Source organism: Ovis aries, chromosome 6 (genome assembly GCF_016772045.2).
Source record: "Ovis aries strain OAR_USU_Benz2616 breed Rambouillet chromosome 6, ARS-UI_Ramb_v3.0, whole genome shotgun sequence".
NCBI lineage: Eukaryota > Metazoa > Chordata > Mammalia > Artiodactyla > Bovidae > Ovis > Ovis aries.
Window position 1 is genome coordinate 58,731,490 of NC_056059.1, and position 19,741 is coordinate 58,751,230.

The 19,741-nt window shown below is 41.9% G+C and overlaps 1 protein-coding gene across 6 annotated transcripts in view; it reads right to left on the reverse strand.

The window, feature by feature from the left end:
• TLR10 (toll like receptor 10) overlaps positions 1–12,782 on the reverse strand; it is a 39,888-nt gene extending 27,106 nt beyond the window's left edge. For 4 of the 6 annotated variants that reach the window (XR_009600954.1, XR_009600959.1, XR_009600957.1 and 1 more), the window contains exon 1: positions 12,707–12,782. Coding sequence is in view for 2 of the 6 variants with exons in the window: in XM_042251063.2 (XP_042106997.1) it covers positions 6,396–8,834 (2,439 nt within the window). In the remaining 4 variants the exon portion in view is untranslated. 6 annotated transcript variants of the gene reach the window in all.
• Positions 12,783–19,741: the final 6,959 nt, after the last annotated feature.

Sequence of the window (19,741 nt, forward strand, 5' to 3'; positions counted from 1 at the left end):
CTCTAACTTCCTCTTTGGGGAGAACAGAAGTTAATAATGTGGTACTCTCACCCATCATGAGATAAAATGAGATTCTTCTTTCAGGTTTTATAAAAACCCTAAGAGGAACTTCCTATAACCTTAATATGGTGGAATTTGCCTTTTTCAATATGTCAGACCCATCAGTCTCAGCACGGACTTTCACCACATCCCCATTAGCACTCAAGACAAAGACTATTCTGCTGCCAATAACTTACTTTAAAACTAAAAAAAGACATCGTGCCTCCAAGAAATAAGAATCAATGTATGTTCTGGCTGCATAGGCCAGGATATTCTCCTTCAAAGCTGCCTCTAGGGTGTGCAGGGCTGTAGGAAAACTTTGCAGAGCTCCTGTCTATATAAATAATCTGATTTTAAAATGTTTCTAAAAGTACAGATCTATGTGAAGTATAAGACTTATTCCTGGAGATGGGTAGAGAAGAATTATCTGTACATTGTTCACTGTCTATTTGGTAAATCAAAAAATTCTTTATAGAGTCCAAGCACTGTCTCTTCCTGTTCAAATCCAAGAGCCATCTCTTCAGGCACTTTATTGTCCGATGTTATGTTCCTGGAGAGTTTCCACCAAAAATAAATAGTAGCAATGCCGTAATTAATCACAGGACCAGGGCTCTTCAGGACCTGTTTCCATTAAACAGCCTAGATCTTTTTGTGCCTTCAGTTCTCTGCTAGTGTGTCTCGAATAATGGTTTTATTATTACTCATGACCCTGCGTCATCTGTCCACATCGCCTTCCAATTCAGTTCAGTTCAGTTCAGTCGCTCAGTCATGTCTGACTCTTTGTGACCCCATGAATCCCAGCACACCAGGCTTCCCTGTCCATCACCAACACCCGGGGTCACTCAGACTCATGTCCATCAAGTCAGTGATAACATCCAGCCATCTCATCCTCTGTCGTCCCCTTCTCCTCCTGCCCCCAATCCCTCCCAGCATCACAGTCTTTTCCTACTCTCTCTCAAAGGTTGGTGGTACTGTGCCTTGTTGATACAAGTCTTCCAAAAAGTAGGCAGGGAAATGTAAACTAACATTTGTTTTCTGGTCTTATTAAGTTTACCATTCAGAATTTTATGGTGGAAACAGAATAAGGCAGATCCCAGCCCAGACTCTTGAGGCGGGAATCACTGCATCTCTAGAATGGGAGTCCTTTCAGTGTTGACTGACAGACACCACTGCCAGTGGGGAGGGTAGTAAGGGGTCCATGCGTGAAGAGAGAGGCTCAACTCCACTGCTACAAAGTAGGAACTTGCCTTGTCCACATGACTTAGGGCCGGAGAGCATGATTTCACCATTTCAATGGCAGGCAAGAGAAGACAGTGACCAGAAGACTCATTGGTGTTCAGTCTTGAAAGCCACACTCCAAGGACTACTTCGTACCTGGCACAGAGCCTGCAGCATGGTAGTTATCGTCCTGGATGCCAGAGGCTCAGGGATCATGGTGGGGATAGCATCCACTGTCACACCGGCCTCAGGTCCTGAAGACAGGAGATGGCACCACACTCAAATCACAGAGGGGCATGGGCTTACATGGTGGCTCAAGCCCAAGGGTTAGTGGTAAACTGTTGGTATCCCAGACCCCCAAAGTCATTCTGTGGTCAAGAGAGTTACCCCAAACCAGCCTGTGTGTACCATTCTGGCCCAATCTTGAGTGATTCCACAGTTTCAACCAGCAGAAGTGAGCTGCTAGCCAGACTATCCACCTCAGATGAGGACCCAACACCAGTCCCTGAGAGCACCCATAGGCATGAAACCCAGAGCTCTGTAGGATACCTGGTTGGCCTCCTGTGTGAGGCAGAGGGTCAGGGAGTACCTTGAAGGATCAAGTGAAGACCAAGGTCTACGCAGGTCTGTATCTGGGCCAGGGACATACAGCTTGGAGGACATTGTCAGGCCTGGCAGTACCAGACCCTAAGAATGAAACCATCATTACAGACATGCTATCAGGGACCTACAGGGAGAAAGAGAAAATTCAAGAAAGTCTCTCCAGAGATCTGGGTGTGGGGGAGAGCGGACGGGGTCTGAGGTGTGGGCCACAGCAGAGACCTTGTCAACCCAGAACTTCCATTACACTTCTTGAAGAGCTGATACAGCAATAAGAACAGAGGCAGTGATGGGGGATTGACCCATAAAACCCATTTGTGGTGATCCGTATAATTGCAGACTCTGAAATCATTCAAGAGCAATCCACAGAAAGAGCCTCAGATGAAGCAGAATCCAACAGGAGGAAGTAAAGGGAAGAGCCAAAGGCGGGGGCAGGGGAGGCAGCCTAGTGGCGGCTGGGCCAGGAAAATGAAGGAAAGCGGAAGCCACTCAGTCAGCTCCGCCTCTTTGTGACCCCACGAACTGTACAGTCATGGGAATTCTCCAGGCCAGAATATTGACGTGGATATAGCCTTTTCCTTCTGCAGGGAATCTTCCCAACCCAGGGACTGAACCCAGGTCTCCCACATTGCAGGCAGATTCTTTACCAGCTGAGCCACAAGGGAAGCCCAAGAATACTGGAGTGGGTAGCCTGTCCCTTCTCCAGTGGATCTTCCCAACCCAGGAATCGAATGGGATCTCCTGCATTGCAGTTAGATTCTTTATCAGCTCAGCTACCAGGGAAGCCCGGTCCCAGAAAATGTAAGCAAAAATTTACTTGCTGAATGTGAGGAATGCTCCCTGACTGGTAAATCTATGTGCCTGATTTACAACAAGGCCCAGCACTGAGGTGGTTGAACTTGGCTGCCCTGCTGGATCTCAGAAGGGCAGAGGTGGTCAATCAATGAAGTGTCTACAGACAAACTGTGTTTCCTTCAGAAATCCTTGGAGAGAAGCTATGTGCCAGGCACTGTCCTGGGCAAAGGTGGAGACAACATCTGTGAGCAAAACAGACAAAATCTCTGCTCTAAAGGAGTTTGCATTCTAGTGGGGGAAGACAGAATAGGCAATATAAGTAGAAAAATGATAGCAGAGATAACTGAGATCAGTACCAAAGGCAGAGGGGTGGGAAATGGAGCTAGAGGACTGTGGGAAGCTTCCCCAGCAGAGCATCAGTGAAAAAGTTGTCCTTGCAACCTCCTGGGGAAACCAGGATCCCAATTATTCTTTATCCTTTATATATATATTCTGGGTTGTGGATAAATGGCGGTTAATCTGAGGAGCAGCCCCAGGTCATGAGTTACTGATAAAACAAGCACATTGTTTTAGGTGTATTGGGTTGCCAATGCAGGATGCCTTGGCGAGTAGGGAGAGACTGCAGACAAGAATCCAAATCTCAAATAATTGTCAGGAAGACTTAGGGGTTGTCCAGCTGCTGAAATTAGAAGTTGCTGAGAGCTAAGCCTAATGTGTGTTTTTTTTTTAATTGTAATAAATGTCTATTAAAAAAAAAAAAACAAAAACTGTATCTACTAAATTGAGAACTGGAATAACTGCCATGAATAATCCAATCCTGAAAACTTTAGGGATGGTGTTATCCTCTTTGTTTGTGCCAAATTAACTAATCTGTAAAAGTCTTACACCGAGTAATTTATGAGAGATTTACAGAATCTTCATATGGTATGTCTGACTCCTCCAGAAGCCCTGAAGCACACACAGCAGCCCAGATGCTGGGTGCCTGGGAAGAAAGGCATTCTCTCCGTCCTCTGCCACGGCTCCACTGTGGTTTCCTAGGGTTTCCCCTATCACCAGACAGACCAGGAAGGAGGAAGAGGGACGTTCAGCCTCAGGGCTGCTGAACTCCAGCACCTCAGAGTAGACAGGCTTCGGCCAAAAGGAAACACACCCTGGCTTCTAGATCCACACCAGACTTCTCCCTACACTCTCAGGGACCTTCCTGAGAACTCTTTTTTAAATGATCACTAGTGTGAGGAATTCATAAAACCACAGATCATAAGGAAATAAAGTTAAATGCAGAACCCAGTTTTAGCCTGCTTAGGAGATTGGTTTTATTAGATTGAATGAGCTGAGATAGATGCTTTCCTAAGTCAAGTACGTGTGTGCTCAGTTGCTCAGTGTGTCCAGCTCTTTGAGACCCCATGGACTATAGCCCATCAGGCTCCTCTGTCCATGGGATTCTCCAGGTAAGAATACTGGAGTGGGTTGCCATACCCTCCTCCAGGGGTCTTCCTGACCCAGGAGTCAAACCCAAGTCTCTTGCATCTCCTGCATTAGCAGGCAGATTCTTTTTTTACTGCTGCACCATCTGGGAAGCCTTTCATAAGTTAAGAAAAACCAAATATTGGTAAATTCACTGATTCAAGCTATATTCAGAAATCCTTCAATTATGGATTCTCTGTCTTCTCTTCCAAACTTTAACCTACGCCTGATCTTACTCTTTGGCTCCTCAGAATTCACCTTCAAATTCCACTCTCTGTCTTGAAGCCAGGCTTCCCAAGTGGCTCAGTTGATAAAGAGTCCACTTGCAGTGCAGGAGACGCAAGCAGATGCAAGTTTCCCAGGTCAGAAAGATCCCCTGGAGGAGGGAATGACAACCCACTCCAGTATTCTTGCCTGGAGAATCGCATGGACAGAGGAGCCTGGCAAGCTACAGGCCATAGGTCACACAGAGTTAAACCTGACTGTACAACTGAACATGTATGCACATCCTGAAGCCAGTTGAGTCCCCGCTAAGTTTCTCTAGTTAACCCAAAGTCCATTCCAGGAAAGTTCATTGAACATCTTTTCTGAACCATGGACTGAACAAACTGCTGCTTATACGAGGGCAGAGGGAAGTCTGTCCTTACCTTTGTGGAGCTCATAGAAGAGGGAGAATGGATTTTAAAAATATATGTAATCAATTTGGTGATATAAATATGTCCAAAGTGTTATAGAGAATAGAGGAGCATCATGCTTGGGGAAGAAATGAGGAAGGTGTCAAAGAAGAGTCAATATTTGGATTTTGCCTGAAGGATGTATAAAATTTCATGAACAAGCTAGGGCAGGAAAGTATCATAGGCAGGCAAATGCAAGTCCTAGAGTCTGGGCACATAAAGAGAGACGCATGTACTGAGAAAGGGCCAATAGTTCAAAAGGGCTCAGTGATAGGAAGCAAGGACATATGTGGTGATGGTGTCAGATCTTACAGCCATTTCCTTCCTTTATCATGCGGGTGAGCCACAGACATTTTCCTAATCAGGGAAAGAACATGTTTGTTCTTGATGCTCATTTTTGAAATATAATTTTGCAAACTTCAAGAGAGCTTATTCTCTTTCAGTGATTTGTGAGACTAGAAGGGAAGATCAAAGAAAATGAGTACGACATGTAGGCTTTAAAAATTATCTTTAGGACTTCCCTGGTGGTCCAGAGGTAAAGAATCTACCTGCCAACGCAGGGGACACGAGTTTGATCGCTGGTCTGGGAAGATTCCACATGTTGTGGGGTAACCAAGATCATGTGCCACAACTACGGAAGCCCGTGTGTCTAGAGCCTGTTCTTCTGAACAAGAGAAGCCTCCACAATGAGAAGCCTGCACAGCGCAATGATGAGTAGCCCCCACTTGCCACAACCAGAGAAAGCCTGTGAGAAGCAACAAAGACCTAGCACATGCATGCATGCCAAGGTGCTTCAGTCATGTCCAACTCTTTGTGACCCTATAGACTGTAGCCCACCAGGCTCATCTGTCCCATGGGATTGTCCAGGCAAGAATACTGGAGTGGGTTTCCATGCCCTCCAGAGGATCTTCCTGACCCAGGGATCGAACCCGTGTCTCCAGTGCTCCTGCACTGCAGGCGGATTCTTTGTGACTGAGATACTGGGGAAGTCCCCAAGTCTTAGCACGGCCAACAATAAATGAATAAATAAATAATAAAAATACTTTATATATAAAATAATATTTTTATTGTTTTCTCTGCTTGCAAAAGAAATATAGATTCATTCTAAGCAACTCCAACATTATAGAAATATACAACATAGAAACCAACTGCTGTAATCAAAACTCCCAGACCCAAACACACTGTTGCTACACCAATGTGCTGGTCTAGGTTCCTTTAGACTCTTATTTCAATGTACAAACCAAAATACAATTTTCTCCATACCAGTTAATAAATACACAGCAAGCTCAGTTTTAATGGCTATGTAATATTCCATTGTGTTAATGTACTGTGATTTAGTAGATCAATCCTTACTTTGTGGGCATTTGAGCTGTTTTCAGTTTTTTAGGATTATAAACAATGCCAGGATGAACACCATTTTTACATAAATCTTTGCAAAATGTGTTTCTATAGGATACATTCTTAGAACTCTTTCAAGGAACTGACATGAAGAAATGATAATTTTTCATTTTAATAGATATTGCCAAATTGCCATCATAAAGGTTGTATCAATTTATATCCTAACAGTATATGTAGGTCCCAATCTCCCTAGGAGTGGGTGGGGCTCTACAGGCAGTCTGTTCTGATCAGAGAGACTGCAGAACCTCGAAACACTTCATTCAGTTCTGCGAATGTCTGTAGTTCACATGTCCCTGTGGTGTCTAATAAATTAACATGAAGAGCAGCTCGAAGGTTTGCCCAAAAGAGGCCACATTTACGCCTATCCTGGGGCCATTCCAAGTATGCCTTCTTTTCCATGAGAGCTTTCAGCTTAGGATATCTGGTAGGGATGCAGTAAAGTGGAATGGGTTCCAGTAAGATAAGAATTATGTAATCAAGACTTTCATGGAAGAGATTGCGGTGAGCAAAGTAGGGTTCATAATGGCACCATTCAGTCTGGACAAAGCTGGGAGACAAAACAAAGATGGACTTGTAGCTTTTCTCAATGCAGTTTATGGTATCTTCAGTCATGCTCTGGCCAGGGTCAGAGTTTCCCTCATGAAGGCAAATCAGAACAGAACCATCTTCTTTCTCTAGACTGGGAATCAATTCATACTTCACCCAGGCAGAATCGTGTTCACTGTATGAAATAAACACATGGAATTGGACACTTCTTTTGAGTTGCTCCTGAGTTGTCTTCCTAACCCTGAGCCATGTCTGAGTCCATTGACATAGCATCCTGAGATACCAGGGCAAATCAAAGTGGAGGCAGCAGAAGGCCACAGCCATCCCCAGAACGAGCATGATAACCACAATGGTGACAATCAGCAAACCTGTGTTGCAGGATATTTCTGGAAGATGAACATCCTTTAACTGAGTGCCCTTTAGATTCGAAGGGTATTCACAGATGTATGAATCTGACCATCCAACCATCATGCCCTCTGAGTATTTTCCAAGCTGAATGAAATCTCTTAATTCACAAGTACACCGGAATGGATTTCTTCCTGCATTTAGAGTTTTAACTTCCTGGCAGCTCTGGAAAAAGTCCAGAGATGAGCTGAGAATTAAGTTCATTTCAACATTCAGAACTAAGAGTCCTCTGAAATGACTGCACCCAGGAAGATCAGTTAGAAAATTAAATGCAAGATTTAACTCTCGCAAAGATGTCAGGTGAGTAATCTCTTTAGGGACAGTTTGAATTTTGTTGCTATTCAGGTCCAGTATTTGAATGTTTCTAGGCAAGCACCTGAAAACAGAATCAGCAAATTTGTTGAACGACAAGTTCATGGTGACCAAGGTTTCTGGCCACAAGCAATTTTCGTCATTTTCATGTTGTAACAGATTTTCACTCAGATCTAAGTGCCTCAAGGATGTGTTGCTGGCAAAGTAACTCACTAAGGAAAGTGTCTCCAATTTATTGTCCTTCAAGATGAGAGTTTTCAAATGAGGCAATTGGATAGATTTTTTAAACACATCATCTGTTAAGATATTATTAGCAAAATTTAAATATTGGAATCTTGTAGGATACATAGGGAACAGCATGTGAGGCATTTGTGCATCTGATATTGTCAGGTTTTCTACATCCATTTTGGTAAAAAGCAAGTAGACGCTCTCCTGGGGGATATTAAAAATTCTGAAATGTACATGTTCCAGTTTTATAGTTCTCATTACAGTATTTGAGTAGTCAAACGAATTGTGGTCAAGATAAACCTTACCTCCAAAGGTCACATGTTGAATCTGGAAGTACTCTACTGATGTATGCCAAACCAATTGGAAGATGAGGAAAAGATCGTCCCAGGATAAGTCAACTTTATTAAGTAACAGAATGGATGTCTTGGCATTCTCTAAAATAGGATTTTGTTGAGACCCATAACTTGTAAACTGGCTCTTTTGCAAATCTATATTAGTGAGTTCTAATATTTTTGAAGTTTTGATTCCATCATGCAAAAGAACCCAGAAATTTGTGTTCACTGGTAACGCAATATGAAGTTTTGTTGTGTTTAAGATGGGCAGGCTACCTTCTTCATAATGAGATAGAGTTCTCAATCCTAAGAAGACAGTATTTAGATGCAAATGAGCAATTTTCTGAAAATCTGATTTTTGTATTTTTGCCCCACTCAAACCTAGGGTTTCCAGGTGTGACACGTTGCCAGTCTCCACGCAAATAGGCACAGTGTCAAAGTCATTGAAGGACAGATCTAAGTGTCTGAGACCCGCCAGTGAGAACCAGGCTACACGCTTCAGTCTGTTGTTAGACACGTCTAAGTATCTTAACTCCTTGTTGAATTCAAAGGTCTTGATATCCAGCTCTTGGATTCTGTTGTGGCATAGAATCAGAACTTTCAGTTTAGAGAGAGAACGAAAATCTGAATGCTGGAGTTGAGAAAGGAGATTATAGGATAAATCCAGTGTGGTTGTAATTGGGGTCAAGTCTTCAGGAACCTTTCTTAAAGACATGCTGGAGAAGTTGGCAGTCAATTCTCTTTCTTCTGGCAGCTCTGAAGCCCCACTAAGCACAGACGTAACAATACTACAAAATATGTAAATGCTTCTGATATGTCTCATTGTAATTCCAAGGATTTCATCACTGGTTCACCTCAGATGAATTTTATCACACATTACCTCACATGAACGAGGAAGATGAATTCAAATCCTGGGAAGACAACATACCGTTTGGTGGTTATATGATTTGTTAAACCCTGTAGGACTTTTCTTTAATGCCAACATCTGATTATATTCACCAAGAATTTGGAATAGGGTCCCAACCCATTTACTGAATCTTTCACTTCATCTCAGAGGTTGGCTCATAGATTTCCAAGCCAGTTGCTGTGTTACACCCCCATCACTGAGACAAGTCAAGATTCCCCAAAAGGAGATAGATACATCATAATTGGCAGAAGTGCCTCTCACCCAGTTCAAATAAGGAACAGCATTGCCAGGTCAGGTTCAACAATCCCCACCACCACCACCACTACATCCCCTTCCAATAGCCTGAAAGCTTTAGGAAGATTTAAAGAAATTTTTAAAAATTAAGACATTTTTCAAAGAGCAGTTTAAGATTCACCGCAAGATTAAAGGGAAGGTACAGAGATTTTTTCATATCCCTCCTGCCCCAACACATGCACAGCCTGCCCCATTATCAACCCCTCCCCCCCCAATCAGAGTGATGCATTTGTTACAATTGATGGACCTACACTGACTCATCACAGTCACCCAAAGTCCATAGTTTATGCTATGCTTAATTCTTGGTGTTGTACATTCTAAGGTTTTGGACAAATGTATGATGACATATATCCATCTTGTCTGGTAGCATCTCCACACCACATTGACTCTCCTGCAAATGAGGCCATGGCCATTTGATGTCTTTTTGGACAGCAGCTACCATTCACTGATATTCCATACACTGACCCTTAAAACCACTGCCTTGTAAGGTAAGCGCTATCACTGTTCAGCCTTTATAGGTATAGAATGTGGTTCTTAAAGAGGTCCTGAAACTGCACCACAGTCACAAACTTAATTCATGGTGAGGGCAGAACCTGGGCTCTTAACCACTCTGCTATCTTGTCTTCCTAGGATGAGTCAAGATAAATCTGCTTTCAAAAATGCTATTAATACATGAATCATGATAAAATTGTATCTCTCTAGGTCATATTGATTCTTCAATGTTCCCTTAAACACAGTTCAAGAAATCCAGCAAATAAATCTGCAAGTGCCGCCCGACTTAGGTTTTAGATCAGTTACTTACAAGGACTGACTTGGATGAAGCCATTTAGTTGAGCACTGTCTTGTTGAAGCTACTGTATTTAGGAGTCACTTGTTGTAGCTCCCTACCTATGTCCTACCTAATGTATTGATACTATCGCACTTAGAATGAAATCCAGGCTCCAAATGCTGAACCATAGCATCCTCCATGTGCTCCTATTGCTTCCTTCTGGGATCTCATTTCATATCGGTCTTCTCTTGGCCCTCTGCACTCCAATCACACTGCCCCTCTCTTTGTTCCTTGGCTACATCATCTTGCCCCAACCTCAGCTTGGGATGCTCTTCTCTCATCCTTCCTTGGCCAGATCTTATCATTTAGGTCTTGACTTAAACTCTATCTCCTCTAAGAAACCTGATTTGACCACTTAATCTAAAGAGGCCATTTAGATTAACTTGCTGTTCATTCTCTTCATCCTGTTTTATTTCTCTACAAAATAGAGCACTGACCACTATCTGAAACTTTTGTTCATTTATTTATTTGTTGACTACCACTCCCACCTCTCACCCCCATGAGAGAAGGGGTCTGACAATCTCGCTCACCTCTGCATTCCAAGCAGAGAGATAGTGCCTAGTACATGGCATATGCTTAGTAAATATACATTATATGTATATAAGTAGATTAGTGATCTCAATATTGTATTTCGCTTCCCTGGTGGCTCAGAGGTTAAAGCGTCTGCCTGCAACGCGGGAGACCTGGGTTCGATCCCTGGGTCGGGAAGATCTCTTGGAGAAGGAAATGGCAACCCACTCCAGTATTCTTGCCTGGAGAACCCCATGGACGGAGGAGCCTGGTGGGCTACAGTCCATGGGGTCGCAAAGAGTCAGACACGACTGAGTGACTTCACTTCACTTAGCACAGTATGGTATATAATATGCTCTCAAAATATATATCAAATGAATTAATTGGAGTTATGAATTCCTGTTATAATGTAGTACATGATGATTAGAGAATGAGTTTAGTGATAGAAATTAATACGTCTGGGTTTCAGTCCAATCTTAACGCCTCATTGACCGTGATAACTTAGATTATTCATTTAACTGCTGAAAGGTTCTGTTTTCTCATTTGTAACATGGGTTTTGTGCAAAGGCATTAAAGAGATAATATATATAAACCACTTGAGCTCCCCTGGTGGCTCAGATGGTATCATGCCTAGCATGTCACAAATGGTAGCAGTTATCAGGGCCAAGACTAGGGTGGTTTCAGCACAGATTTTGAGAGGCACCAAGAAACTTGTTAATCAAGATAAATAATATTTTAATAAAATTCTTAAAGTAAAATTAATGTAAAACCTACAATGAACAAAATATCAAAAAAATTTTCCATAAAGACAGGATTAGTACTACTTTTTTCCTTGATTTTTCTTCTTCTCAGGCTCCACTATGGCTTGTAGGATACTGGAAGTTTATAGACATTAAGATGATGAGGTGTTTTTTAACATTATTACCTCAAAGAGTACTTCAATTCATAAGAACTCATCTTAAGTTGCTCCTATGTCTAGGAGCTAGAACCCTTGAAAAGTGCAGCAAAATCTAACCCACTTGCTTTATCTGGAATCCTGTAAGTTGAGATATTATAGCTTTCATGTTTTACTCGTCTCTTCTCTTTTTTACCCAATAACACAATCTCATCTAAAACTTTATTCTAAAGAAGTAAGCGGAACTGACTCTAAACTTCTCTTAATATAATAGAAAGGTCCTCTCTCTCAGGCAATGCATATAAATTATGCCATTTCATTTAAACATTTTAAAAAGTAGGATGTAAACTTTTGATGCAATCAATAAACACATTTTTATTATGGTCATGCTACTCTTGCTGGCTGCTGAAAGCAGGTGAAAACAGAATGATTTTTTTTTAATAGCTTATGATTGAAAAGTCCAAGTCAAAAGACACCATAAAATAAAATGACAATCGGTGGCTTGCCAAATACTTAATCTAATCTCTCTTTTCCAAATGATGCAGAAAAAATGGAGAAAGGAATAAGAATGACTGACATTTTATGAGTTTCCTGTTTCCTGTTTCTCTGGCACTGAGATAAATGCTTTCCATACATTATTTTGTTCAATCTTCTCAACAACCCAACAAAATGATGGATATTTTTATCCCCATTTTGCAAATGGAGGAGCTAAAACCAGAGGTTAAGTCACTTGCCCAAGGTGAGCCAGTGAATAATTGCTAGAGCATGAATTTGAACCCAGACCTATCTCGTCCCTTCAGAATGCAAACCGAAGGCATTTCAAACTCTGAAATGAAATAGCATAGAGTGTGATTACCGAGACTAATTCCTTTGGCAGGGTTAGTGCTACTGTGGTCTCTTCCTCACTTCCTACATACGTGCCTCTCTCGAAGCTACCTATGCTCTGCTAGGGGTCATGAATTTCAAGAAACCAGAAAAAGGAAACGCAAACTCTCAAGCAACTGCAGGACAATTCCTCAGATCAGCAGTGGTCAATACTAAGCCCAATGTCACTCACTAGTCATTAACCTTCGGATTAGTATAGGCAAAGTAATAAATACTAAAAATCTGAACAAGGCTACTTTCTTCCCATCTATGGAATAAGGATGACAAATCTGAAAATCTGAATAAATCTTTTCCTCCCATTTTCTTTAGAACAGACCCACACAGCCCTTCTCTCTTTTTCATGAGTGTTACAGCAGTCAAAGCTAGAGTTCTTACCCTCAGGCTTGCAGCGGCTCCACAGAGCTGCAGGTGTGGAAGATTGATGCACAGGACCAGAACTGGCTGCAGAAGTGGCTGAATCAAGCTTTTCTGTGACGCGTACCCTCCTTTGCCCTCTGCTGCATGCTGGTGGCATTACATGTTGCATGAGTTCATACAATCTTAGGTTATTTTTTAAAGAATTGCAGTGAGATACTGGTGGCTCAGATGGTAAAGAATCTGACTGCTACCCACTCCAGTATTCTTGCCTGGAGAATTCCATGGACAAAGGAGCCTGGTGGGCTACTACTGTTCATGGGGTCAACTTGGACATGACTGTTCAACTAACACTCACATAAAGTAAAATTTGCCAGTTTAGCCATTTTAAGTGTACAGTTCAGTGGCATTAAGTATGATACATTTACATAGCTGTGCAATCATTAGTGCCATCCATCTCCAGTGTACATATTCTATAGAGCCCTCTCATAAAATCAAATAAAATAAACACTTTCATTTTTTTGTGTCCAAAGAACATATTCTTCCCTTTCCCAGAGCCCAGCATTCTTAAACATTTTACACTCCCAGTGAATGGGGAATTTTTCTTTACTTATGTTTAAATTTAATTTTCAGAAACAAGTCAAGCCAACTTAGAAAATGGTGAATCTGGTCCAGACAGAAGAAAAAACTTCCCCAGGGCCATTCTCCTGTAAGAGATGGAGTCAAGATTTAAAACTGAGTCTATCTGACTCCAACGCCCAAAATTTTCACTACTTCAGGTGCCTAAGGGTTTGTATAATATTCCTTCTGCCCTGGATTTTCTAGAATCTTTAAATCTTTATTTGCAATTAGCAGTAAGAATAGTAGGCTCAGAACTGTATGTGCTGGTATCTTTGGCTAGTGATTATTTTTTATTCCCTTCAAAAATATTTCCTTTTTTTTCCTTCCTTTTTTCTCCCTCTCCTCTTACTTTGGGCTTCAGCGATATCTGACCCAATATTCTTCTACCTCTGTCTGTCTGTCTGTCTTCCTCTCTCTCTCTCACACACACATACTCAGTCACTCGTATACATTTCTTCCCTCACGACTTCCCCTGATCTCAAACTTCTTCGTGCCGTATTTATGCCTTCGTATGTAACTTGAAACCAACAGAGAGCTTTGGATTACCTCAAGTGGTGGAAGTTTATTTTAAAGACACTACAGGTAAAGAGAGAAAGTGCCCCCAGGAAGTGAGGAGGCTCAGCAGCACAGGGCCAGGCTTCACAAAGACCTGGAACGCTGACTCCTCAGGACTCCCTGAGGCAGCCCTGGTGCCCACCTTGCTGCACCCGCCTAAGTGGGCAAGGGCTGTTCTCTACTCTAGTTATGACAGCTTCTCTTTGACTCTTTCTGCTTCACGTTTGAATCCTAGCTTCTCTTTCCTGCTGCCTTTGCTTCTGTTTCTTCCTACTTTCTGCCTTTCTCAGTGTCTTGACTTAAGGGCGGAGCTGAGCCTCATCGTGTGGGTACTTCCCCCAAGCTAAGAAATCTGACTTGGCTCTTTGTCTCATCATCCAAAATGGAACATCTCTATTGGTCAGAGGACCCCCGGACCACCTAAGAGTCTACAGGCCTATTTTCTCTCTTGCCTTTGGTAGGGCCTAAGTCCCCAGTGCAGACCGGTAGGAAAATCACATGACCCAAGTCAGCCCACCTGAAGGAGCTGCTTTCCCCCTAAAACTCTTGTAGTATAGCACATAGTCTGGTGTGGAAAATATGTTGTTTTGGTAGAGTTCTAGTTTAATTATAAACATCAGTAAGAGAAAATAGTCACAAGTTTTTCCTGAATTTTTGGAAAAAAAAAAAAATCCTCACGTGGGCTTCCCTGGTGGCTCAGAGCTTAAAGCGTCTGCCTCCAATGCGGGAGTCCTGGGTTTGATCCCTGGGTCAGGAAGATCCCCTGGAGAAGGAAATGGTAACCCACTCCAGTATTCTTGCCTGGAGAATCCCATGGACGGAGAAGCCTGGTAGGCTACAATCCACGGAGTTGCAAAGAGTTGGACACGACTGAGCAACTTCACACTTTCCTGAATTTCTGAAAAAAAAAAAAAAATCCTCGAGTGATTAGGAATTTCAAATTGTTCATCATTCATCTACTTCACTTGATGAGTATAAGGCGGGGAGAAATTTTTAAAATTTTGCAAAAGCTGGGGTGTTCTTTACCACTGAGCCACCAGGGGAAGTGAAAGTGAAAATCACTCAGTCGTGTCTGACTCTTTGCGACCCCATGGACTACACAGTCCATGGAATTCTCCAGGCCAGAATACTGGAGTGGATATCCATTCCCTTCTCCAGGGGCTCTTTCCAACCCAGGGATCGAACCCAGGCCTCCCACATTGTAGGTGGACTCTTTACCAGCTGAGCCACAAGAGAAGCCCAAGAATACTGGAGTGGGTAGCCTGTCCCTTCTCCAGTGGATCTTCCCAACCCAGGAATTGAACCAGGGTCTCCTGCATCGCAGGTGTGTTCTTTACCAACTGGGCTATCAGGGAAGCCGAAGCCACCAGGAAAGCCCCAAACAAAAAAGTAGTGGAAGCCTAATAATTTTGCAGAGATTTGGTTCTTTGTTACTAAAGACTAGAGAAGCATTGTCCAATAGAATACAGAAAGAAGGCAAGTCATATAAATAACTTTAAATTATCTAGTAAACAAGTTCAAAAAGACAAAAATTAATTTTGATTATTTTGTTTACTCCAATACAACAAAATGTTCACATGTAATATAAAAAACTACTAACATAATATTTTACATTATTTGTTTCGTAGAATAATGTGTATTTAACACAGCACATTTCAATTCAGATTCACCACATTTTAATAACTCAGTAGTGACACATGGTTAGTGGCTGCCATAGTGAACAAATAGGGTTAGAGTTTTAAGTTAATAAATGGCCATGCTACAATTAAGCAACAAACTGAAACTCTAATTCACCACAAAATATTTCCCGATAACGCCAAATACTGCTATTTCTCATTTCCTCACCTCGCTGTTTCCAGCTTTGGCTCCCTTTCTCAGCTAACCCTGTTCAATCTACAAATGATCCTGTTGTAGAAACATCTATCAGAACCTGTGTCCTCAGAAATTTATCCTTAAGGCTTTAGGGGCAAGAAAGGGTAAAAAATCTATACCTCTATTTCTGTATATGTAGACAGAAATCTCTGTCCATATATGTAGACAGCCCAGGACTATCTAGACTGAGCATGATGAGCAGCTCATCTCCAGCTCCACATGTGATGACATAAGGTAATGAAGACAACAATAACTGCAGTAATACTGACATCATCACAAGAGCTAACATTTATTGACCTTTTGCTTTGGGCCAGGCCCTGTTTTTTTGACATTACACATATTAACTCATTTAATGCTCCTAACAACAGGATGAGACTATTTTACACCCAGGGCAACAAAGCAGAGAGGCATTACATAACCACTCAGGGTGGCTAGGAGGAGGTGGAAGAGGCAGAACCCAGGCTGGGCTAGCCTGTCCCGGGAGTGTCCTCCTGCCCATTGTGCACCTCCAGCCCTAGAGTGAATAGCCAGACCCTGGCTTTCCACACATTATACCTCTGGCTTCTTAACAATCTTATAAGCAAGGTATGGTTTTTATGCCATTTTCCAGGTGACGAAAAGGAGGTTGGAAGAGGTTGAAGAATTCATCCGAGGACACAGTTTATAGAGAAATTGAGCCATGCTTTAATTCCAGGATGCATATGCACAGAACCCAGCTTCACAACACTTATTCTCTACTGCTCCCACCTCTAACAGAGACCTAGTTTTGTTCTCCTAAACCTCACTTCTTTTTTGCTGTTGTTGGTTGTAAAATTTTTAAGTACAGAAAAATGTAAAAGCAAAAGCAAGCATCAAGCACAGGCAAGTGCTGATAATGCTTCTGTATATTTTCATCTAGACTTTTTTTCTTTGCATATTTTAAACATATTGAAAACCATCCTGTACATACTATTTGGCATCTTATGCTTTTCATTTATGTTGTAATATAAGCATTCCCTTAAGTTAATGAGTAAACGTCCTCTACAATTTTTTTTTAGGTTGTGGTAAAAAAACATATAACACAAAATTTACCATCTTAACTGTATACAGTACTTATAATAATTGCAAAATATGTCACTAAATGAACCCAGCACATCCTTCCACTGCTGGAAATTTGAAGTGTTTCAAAATTTTCACTGTTAACAATAAGTCTGAAATCAACATGAAAGTGAAAGTCACTCAGTCGTGTCCGACTCTCTGCGACCCCATGGACTACACAGTCCATGGCATTCTCCAGGCCAGAATACTGGAGTGGGTAGCCTTTCCCTTCTCCAGGGGATCTTCACAACCCAGGGATCGAACCCAGGTCTCCCATATTGCAGGCAGATTCTTTACCAGCTGAGCCACAAGGGAAGCCCAAGAATACTAGAGTGGGTAGCCTATCCCTTCTCCAGCGGATCTTCCCAATCCAGGGATCAAACTGGAGTCTCCTGCATTGCAGGCAGATTCTTTACCAACTGACCTATGAGGGAAGGCTTGTGAAGAAATATTTGTTCACATTTCAACTTATTTCCTCAGGCTAGATTTCCAGAAGTGGAATTACAGGTCAAAGGCTGTGATTTTATACACACATACACACACACACACACACACACACACACACACATATATATATAAAATCCAAATTACTTGGCCCTCCTATTATCATGGGCTGTAATCCATCAGGCTTCTCTGTCCATGGGATTCTCCAGGCAAAAATACTGGAGTGGGTGGCCATGCCCTCCTTCAGGGGATCTTCCTGGCCCAGGGATCAAACCTGCATCTTTTATGTCTCCTGCATTAGCAGATAGATTCTTTACCCCTAGTGCCACCTAGGAAGCCCCACCTTATCACTACGTAAACATGTCCATTTCCCTGCATCTTATTAATATAAGAAACTGATAAAAATGGAACTATTTTAATCTCCATTTGGTCGAGAACCCTGGAATGAAGTGTGAGACTAGATAACTACAACCCTTCGCTGACTTCTAGTTAATAGAAGCGATTGGAGAATCTGAAAGGAGTTAAGGATTGGAAGAGGGTTTTGGAGAGCATTTTTAGTATATTATGAATTCCCTCTTACCTCAATCCTAGGAAAAGGGGCTTCAACAGAACCACTTGGAAAGGTAGCCATGTGAAATCTGCCTGTAGGGGGACATATTGTAACCAATCTTTAACTCATAACTGGAAATCTAAAGGTCTTGGCTAGCAACTCTAAGGGTTGTTCTTCTTCTTCTTCAATTGCCCACTCGTGTCCATCTCTTTGCGGCCCCATGGACTGCAGCATATCATGTCTCCCTGTCCCTCACCATCTCCCGGAGTCTGCCCAAGTTCATGTTCGTTACATCGGTGATGCCATCCAGCCATGTCATCCTCTGACACACTCTTCTCCTTCTGCCCTCAATCTTTCCCAGAATAGGGGACTTTTCCAATGAGTCATCTGTGCACATCAGATGACCAAAATACTAGAGCTCCAGCTTCAGCATCAGTCCTTCCAGTGAATATTCAGGGTTGATCTTCTTTAAGATTGACTGGTTTGATCTCCTTGCTGTCTAAGGGACTTTCAGGAGTCTTCTCCAGTACCATAATTCGAAGGCATCAATTCTGTGGCGTTTTGCCTTCTCACAACCATACATGACCATTGGGAAGACCATAGCATTGACAATACAGATTTTTCAAATAATGAATTTAGGCTTGGAAAGATCTAGTAAATTATCCAGCACCATTCACATATAAGTAATAGAGTTAGCGTTACAACCCAGACATTGAGAAGCAGAGCTTACATTCACCCAATCTGCAATGTTTCTCTCCTTTCCATGTGACATCTTTCTTATTTTCCTTACTATTCATACATATTTGTTCACATTTCGAACTGATTCTTCATCTCCCAACTTGGAATTCTTCAGCAGGAGTTTCTACAAATACAATTTCAAGCTCCTAGTAAACTCCTTAAGACCACTGACAAGATCAGTTATTTCCATAAAGGATTGATCTAACTTCTCCAAGTCTTGAATTGGTTCAATAAACTTTAACTGACTTTATGACTCCATTTTAAGGATTTCTTTTAGACTCACAAGAAGTAACCAGTTGAATTGTGTTCTCCAAAATTCTTCTGCTGACGTCCTAAACCCCAGTACCTCATAATGTCACTTTATTTGGAAACGTAGTCAGGTAGTATATCAGTTCAGACTGGGTTGTCAGGATGCGCCATAATCCAATGTGATTGGTGTCCTTATAAAAAAGGGAAATTTGGACACAGACAGGCATAGAGGGAAGACCATGTGAAGAAACACAGAGAGATACAGTCATCTATAAGCCACGGGGAAGAGGCCTGGAGCAGATCCTTCCCTCCACCACTCGAGGGAACCAGCCCTGCTGGAAACTTGATATTGGGCTTCTACCTTCCAGGACTGAGAGACAATACATTTCCGTTGTTTAGGCCACCCAGGCTTGGAGCCCTACCAAACTGATGCACGATTAGTACTAAGTAATTGAAACTTGGTTGTGAAATCTTAAAGTTCAATCATCCTAGAGAAAACAGGAAAATCCAGCTGTAATGACTGTTGCAACATCCCTTACAGAACGAGTGCTTTCATAATTTTTAGCATATATTTCATGGTTTCAATTTGCGTTCTACTATTAATTCTCATAGAAGTATACATGATAACTTTCATATAGCCCTATGTTCTAGTCAAGACTAGGCTATTCTAGCCAATCCCTAGACGTCTAGTCAAGTCTCCATAGCTTGACTTTCAAACCCCTGACAATATGATCTGTTTTTAATAATTTATTATTTTGAAGGATAATTGCTTTTCAATATTGTTGGTTTCTGCCAAACATCAGCATCAATATGAATCAGCCATAGATATATCAATGACAACATGATCTTAATCTAACTTTGCATATTTACATTTCGCTGTTGCTTTTCATAAATTTCATGGTCCAGTCAAATTAAGACAACAGTCCCAGAATAGGCCTGGGTATTCCTGT